Source organism: Telmatherina bonti, assembly GCF_933228915.1.
Source record: "Telmatherina bonti genome assembly, chromosome: 22".
In the NCBI taxonomy this organism is placed as follows: Eukaryota; Metazoa; Chordata; class Actinopteri; order Atheriniformes; family Telmatherinidae; genus Telmatherina; species Telmatherina bonti.
Window position 1 is genome coordinate 15,036,393 of NC_136631.1, and position 7,320 is coordinate 15,043,712.

Here is a 7,320-nt window from a genome sequence, read left to right on the forward strand (position 1 = left end):
CCCGCTGCTGCATTTTGATCAAAGCGCCCTGACATGTTAGGTCTACAACAGAATAGGAAAGGGTCAGTCGACAAGGATGTGTTCCTTAACATGCTGCTATTTTTTAACATCTAAGGGGATAATGTGTCAGCTATATGAAGCCAGGGCTCTGTCTGACCACCTGAAGGTTCAAATGCTACTATCCACATCAAGGATTTTCTCTGTAGAGGTGATCTGCCCCTGATATTGCGATGCAATGCTGAGAGCCTCAGAGACCCTGCTACTCCCTGATAGTGGACTGATGCCATCGCTGCACTGGTCATTTTCAATGATTTTTTAATGTGGAAAGTCATACAGCAAACTGAAACACAGCAGGGAAATTTTCTCATTTTAACCAGATCAAGTGGCACAGATGAAAACACCGATGCCCATGGTGACCAGTTGGAGAGGAGAGTCTATTTTGGAAAGATGGAACTGGGGAATAGCAGCTCATTAATTCTCAGGCCACTGTGGTACAGCACACGTATAGCAGTGTCATTTTACTAGATGGAGTATCAATTGCACATATAGGGGGTTAACTCAGCTTCAAAACGTTTGGTAAAGCCCCCCTTGGAAATTAAAGACAGTCACAAAGCTTTGTTTTGCAGCTGCAGGTGATGAAAGACAAGGTAACATGCTATGGCAATGTCATTCTGTGGGATTGTTTCCAACACACATGTCCATTTTGGCTGGAATATCCTCTTACTTATGTCCTGCACTCATAAAGTGTGTGTTCACACTAATGCAGGTACCATATGTGTAGTTTCCTTGTGTGGAGGATGTCTACTGCCATCTACAGGCACAGAAAGACAAAACCCATCATATTAGTGTTCTTTGACTGTTTCCTGTTACACCAGTTCAAATGAAATAAGACTTGTCTGCATGTGTTTAAATATGTTTAAAGACTTTTCTGAAATTTGCCAAATGCAGAATCCTTTCTGATAAATGACTTTGATGCAGTTCATATAGAAAATTATGCCGAAATAGGAATTGATAGATTGATTAATTGGCTGAGACATTTGCTTGTTGTAACTGCTTATGAGATGTTTGTGTCAAACATCTCATAAGCATTTCAGAACTGGTGAAATATAATGTTTAACGTTTCAGATATTCAGATAGTACCCTAACATAATTCATAATCGTTAAACCGACAAAGTAATGCTCATTAACTAAGAGTTTGTGGTTTCATTGTGGAGGATGCTTCTTATTCTCCAAGTTTTCTCCTTTTTTTTTTTTGATCTATTTATTTATTTATTTTTTTTGCATATGTGTTCACTAACCGAAGAATAGACATCTTTTTTTTCCTTTTTTTTTTTATCTCCATCTGTTGAGTAATGGAGACTTTGGAAAGACTGCAGCTGTATGAAAACACCATTAAAGTGAATGTCAGAGGATGAAAATTTTACACTGGTAATCTTAGCTCACACACATTAAATTTCTAGGAATGAACTTAAAAATTGTTCAGACTGTGTAACGAACTAAAAAAAAGTACAAATATTTCTTTAAAATGGAATTTTATTTTTTGTCACACACTGGATTATTTGCAGACATAATAAAGCTTTCATAGTATCTCGGATATTCTTTATAAAGAACTAGTTTTTAGGCTGTAGTAAAATTACATTTTGAATTACTAGAGATAATCCAACAACTTCAGTGGAAAAATATAGTAATTACTATCATCACCCTGTTGTGATTAATATAATCATACGTAACTATTTGATGCAAAGTATGTATCACAGACCCTAAATATTTCTCTTTCTTTCTTTAGGAGAACTTCCTAAAAATGACCAATCAAACCATTCTTGTGATTGTCGGATGCCACTAAAATCAGAAGACCATGGAAGGAGAAAACGTTGTCAACTCCACGCTGAACACCAGTGCGACGGACATCCACCTGGTCACACACAGCCTCTGGGAGGTGATCACCATCGCTACTGTGTCAGCTATAGTGAGCCTCATCACTATTGTGGGGAATGTCCTGGTGATGCTCTCCTTTAAAGTCAACAGTCAACTAAAGACGGTGAATAATTACTACCTGCTGAGTTTGGCAGCAGCTGACCTCATCATAGGTGTTTTCTCCATGAATCTGTACACTTCTTACATACTGATGGGCTATTGGGCGCTTGGGAACCTCGCTTGTGACCTGTGGTTGGCATTGGACTACGTGGCCAGTAACGCCTCCGTTATGAACCTGCTGGTGATCAGCTTTGACAGATACTTCTCTATCACCAGACCTCTAACCTACAGGGCCAAACGGACTCCCAAACGGGCTGGTATCATGATCGGTTTAGCTTGGTTGGTTTCCCTGATTCTCTGGGCTCCACCTATTCTATGCTGGCAATACTTTGTTGGTAAAAGGACTGTCCCTGAGAGGCAATGCCAGATCCAGTTTTTCTCTGAGCCTGTGATAACATTTGGAACAGCAATTGCAGCTTTTTACATCCCTGTGTCAGTCATGACAATCCTCTACTGTCGAATCTACAAAGAGACGGAGAAGAGGACCAAAGATCTGGCTGAGCTTCAGGGAGTTAACTATCAGACAGACTCGGTGGTGACACAACCTCAAAAAACCATCATCAGATCCTGTTTTAGTTGTAAACTCAGATCAACTTCCCATGATAGGAACCAAGCTTCATGGTCATCATCCAGCAGGAGCAACGCTGCTAAATCATCAGCCACCACCAGCGATGAATGGTCCAAAGCGGGTCAGCTGACCACCTTCAACAGCTATGCCTCCTCAGAGGATGAGGACAGACCAGTGTCTCCAGGAAGCTTCCAGCCCTCCTTCAGGAACCAAGCTTGCGAACCCAGTAAGAGCATCGTGGGTAGTGAAAGTGAACAACTCAGCAGCTATGATGAAGATAGTTTCTTTCAAACGCCACCCAAAAGCAACTCTCAGAAGAGCAGCAAGTGTGTGTCCTACAAATTCAAACCTGTGGCCAAAGACACCCATCTGGAGCACCAAAGCAAAAACGGGGACACCAAAATGGTGTCCTCAGCATTCTCCTCAGCAGAGTCCATGAGCGCTCCATCCACCTCCTCAGCATCCAAGCCCATAGATGCTTCACTTAAAAACCAGATCACCAAGAGGAAGAGGATGGTACTGATCAAGGAGAGGAAGGCAGCCCAGACTCTCAGCGCCATCTTGCTGGCCTTCATTCTAACATGGACACCTTATAACATCATGGTGCTGATTTCCACCTTCTGCTCAGACTGCATCCCGCTTTCCCTCTGGCATCTGGGCTACTGGCTGTGCTACGTCAACAGCACCGTCAACCCCATGTGCTATGCTCTTTGCAACAAGACTTTTCAAAAGACTTTTCGCATGTTGTTGCTCTGCCAGTGGAAAAAGAATAGGATTGAGGAGAAGCTGTACTGGTACGGACAAAATCCTGTGGTCAGCTCAAAGCTGACATAAACTAGCTGTTTTTTTGTTTTTTTTAAATATGACTATAAGTTTGTACCAACAACTCTGGCTTGTGAACTCAGATTAAACCTACTTAGTGAAGTCGATCTTATAGTGTTTCTTGTCCTGCTATAGTGTATGTTTATGCTGCAAAAAGTCTGCAAAAGTGGAGAAATGTTACACATCTATTACAGTATAAATGACACTGTATATAGGTTCTAAAATCATAATTAAACAAGACACCACTATTTCCCTTCAAATATATGGTTATTGATTGCACCGTGTGGATATTAACACATTTATTCCACATGTACTATGATTTTGTTCTTAGAATGACCAGCTTCCCTTCAGCTTCATACTTCATACACCCAAAATGTCATGACATGTTGCAAATGGGTTGAACTCTCCAAGTAGCCTACTGTTGTTTTCTTTTGGCAAATTTTATTTGAAAGGGCTAAAAGTGTACAAGTTGTCCTGAAGTCAGACCCATTTTGCTAAATCTACATTGTTACTTGGTAAAAAAAAAATCAGAGCTTTTTATATTTTTCTCCCTGCCATTTGTCAGATGATTTAATGTAGATTCAGCTTCATTGCTTTCACGTGCGTTTTCTGTCCTGTTGTCATAGTGATGATACATCAGTTGCAAGTCGTGAACAGAGCAAACAAACTTTTTGTTTTTTTTTATTGTTTTAACTTGTTATTAATGTCAGTGTTTACATCTGGATGGATGAAGGATTTAACAGAACTCATTGTGGAAATGTCTTCATTATTTTTTTTTTTTTATCCTCAGGATATTTTTTTGTTCATAAGCATCAAAATACAGTATCTGTTTTCTTTAACAATGTGGCTGAAATCAACATGTCATAATATTTTCATTGCGTTTCTGGCAAACGAGTAACGTTCTGTCGGGTGGGGGGGTGGGGGGGGGGGGGTGATTTTCATATGTTCCTTTCTGCAAGCACTGGATGGAGCAAGACATGCAGAAGATATTTTTGCTGTTACGATTTATAAGTTATAATGTTGTGGGGTTTTGTTTTTTTTTTTGAGAGGGGGTGGGGAGCAACAGAGCTCTTGCAATTTATGGGGGGAAAAAATCATCCTTTGCTTTGAGTATGCTGAAATGATAAAGGAAGAGCCGAAACCAGTGCGGTTTTGAACAGTATTTCCAGTTTGTGATAATTTTTTTGTTCTTCTCAGTATTTTGTGATCATGTCTGTGTATTTCTGAATAAACTGTGGTGAAGTCACAAATGTCCGCTGCTGCAGTGTTTCTTGTAGAGCAGGATTGTCCAGGACTGCATCCCTGCTCCAACACATCTATCTCAAATGAATGAGTCATTGTGCAGAACTTCTCAGGATACTGGATGTCATTTGAGTCAGGTATGTTGGAGCAGGGATGCAATGTAAACTTGCATGACTTTGTCCCTTAAGGACCAACTTTAGACACCCCTGATATAGAGACTCTGCTTCAACAGAAAACCTGAAAGCGGCGTCCTCATAGCTCATCCTTTTTGCATTCTCCGCTGTGAATCAGTTTAAATGTCTCTGAAGGTTTCACCATCATCCATGCATACTTGCACAGCCGCTCCTTGTTGCAGTCTTTCTGCCAGTAAATGACGTTTCTGCGATTCAGATTGGCACCAGCGCAGGCGTCGTACCACCATCCTCCCCCTGGCACCCCTTGAAACTCCAGCTTGGCACAGTTTTGGAAGTAGTTGTCATTATCTCTGTCTTTAGTTGTGAACTTCTGGTTATCGTGCAAGTAATTTTCTGTGTCCTGGGTCAGAGCATCCACTGCTGTGCCCTGGAACAGCCCCAGCCTCAGTCTGTATGCTGCTGGCTCATCCTCCACCAGGACCGGATCATACTCCCCCATCTTGGTGATGGCATCTCGGTCCACCAGTTTTACTCCCAGTTTATAGCGAGCGGGACCTCGGGTGAGCTGATGGAGGTACTCGTTCCCAAGCCAGTGATCCCCTGTGACATCTCCAAAGCCATTCTTGTACTCATCCCAGGTGCGATCAAAGTTCACACTGCTGTTGACAGTGATATGCTGAACCACAGTCCAGCCTCCCTCCTGCATGGCACAGTAGGCTACGATGGGAGAGTCACCTGGTTTGATCAAGTACACCCCATCTCTGGCCTGGCCTGAGGATGCCATCAGCATCTCATGGCAATCTCTGGGGACCACTGATGGACAAATAAACACATCAGTTATCAGTGAGTGTCCATCTCATAATAAATACATGAAACTTAGTTGCCTTAGCGACTGGTAACTATGCAGTTAGGGCTGCTGACAAGGCCTACATTGCATACAGTTAATAACATCATCATGCTAAACCTGACCTTAAGGCCTAAGAGCTGTATTGTTTTTAGGAGGAACATCTGTACACTGATTAGAGGGAGAGAATTCAACCAATGGCACTATGATGACATGAGATAACTGATGTATCTTAAATAGGAATCTCCTGTAATCTTGATGATTTGGAGCCAGTCCAGAGCAATTGACAAAGGCATTTCCCATTAAGGCAATCCTCTTTAATATGCCTTTTGATTTCCAAATAGTTTAGTTTTAAATCTTACTATGATGGAATAATAACAAATAACAAAATCTGCTTTCTTCCAGTATTAAATAACTTTGTGTATATTTAGTTTATATGACTCTTGGTGTATGATTTAGAACTTTTTTTTCTTTTTTATTTATTTTATGTCTGTTATTTCACTTTCATTGGATGACCAAAAACAAAGCTGATAGGAGTAAAAAAATTAGATCAATCAACTCACTCAAACTAAGACCCAGACTTCTTAGATAAGATTAATCAACTCCGGTAGATAATGTTGACCTAACACTTTCATTTTCACTCAAAAACAGAATTGTTTTATGTTTAAAAAAAAAACCAAAAAACATGCGTCCTAGAGAAACTTATTCCATGTTATGTTTCATTTATTTGTTTTTATGCTCAGAGGGTTGCTTAATAAATTTAATATTGCTGGATTGCATATAAAAGATGCCAAAATAAATGCTTTTCTGTTGAATAAAATTATTATTGGAGTGCTTGCCAGGTGTCTCACTAACTATATTGTGGTTAACGGGAATCCAGTGAACAGGAATTTGTCATTATATTGATGAAAACTGTAAATCAGTGTCAGCGTGTGTAAAGTAAATGTGACAGAACTTTCATCACAATGTTACTCCTGTTTGTCTGCTAAACTATCTGACTTAGTTCCATAAATCCCCCAAAGGACACATAATACCCATCAAAACTGGAGTTTGACCAATCTCTTCAGACTGAACCAAACAGCTAATCTAAAATGAAGCTAACTCAGCATGCTGAAGGTGTCATACTGCATGGATGCTCTATTAAGTCAACATAAATTTGTAATGGTTGATGTTATGGGTTCTTTTTCCTGGCTTCAGTTTTCTTAATTGAAGTTGATAAAAACAGAAAGAAACTGAACTCAACTAGACGAATAAATAAAATATACTTATAAATACCTGTCGTTCCACGATTTAGGACCATGTTGTACTCATCTGAGTGAAGAAGGTTCAGGTTCTCAGCTTGAAGATGCTCCATTTTAACTCCAGTCACACTAAAGAACAGCAAAGCTGCTGCTGGCAACCAGCGACTCCACCACTCCATCCTTCACTTCTGTCCAATCAGCTGTTTAGTTCATGACACAGGTACAACAATGGAAGTTGTTGGTTAAAATATATAGGAGCACAGAGTAAAACTGTTATAAAAAGTGTAATAAAAATCTAGGTACTTACAATGAGGAGAATCACTGTGTGTGAAGGAACACCTGAATCTTCTCCTGCGCTGTGTTCGTCAGTGCTGAGTGAATGAAAAGCACCACAATGCAAATACAGCTGCTGAGTTCAGACTCCGAGTTTACTGG

General features: G+C 40.3%; 2 protein-coding genes across 2 annotated transcripts; one reads left to right on the top strand and one right to left on the bottom strand.

Moving 5' to 3' along the window:
* Positions 1-1,833: 1,833 nt before the first annotated feature.
* Positions 1,834-3,436, top strand: chrm5a (cholinergic receptor, muscarinic 5a; the record flags this gene model as incomplete). Its single annotated transcript, XM_079262686.1, is given in 2 exon segments — positions 1,834-1,845; positions 1,847-3,436. Coding segments are annotated over 2 exon segments (1,602 nt in total).
* Positions 3,437-4,626: 1,190 nt separating this feature from the next.
* Positions 4,627-7,064, bottom strand: LOC306772148 (fibrinogen-like protein 1-like protein; the record flags this gene model as incomplete). Its single annotated transcript, XM_079261562.1, has 2 exons — positions 4,627-5,613; positions 6,920-7,064. The coding sequence occupies 2 exons, from the start codon at positions 7,062-7,064 to the stop codon at positions 4,919-4,921; spliced, it is 840 nt and encodes a 279-aa protein (XP_079117688.1). The 3' UTR covers positions 4,627-4,918.
* Between the last annotated feature and the right edge of the window lie 256 nt (positions 7,065-7,320).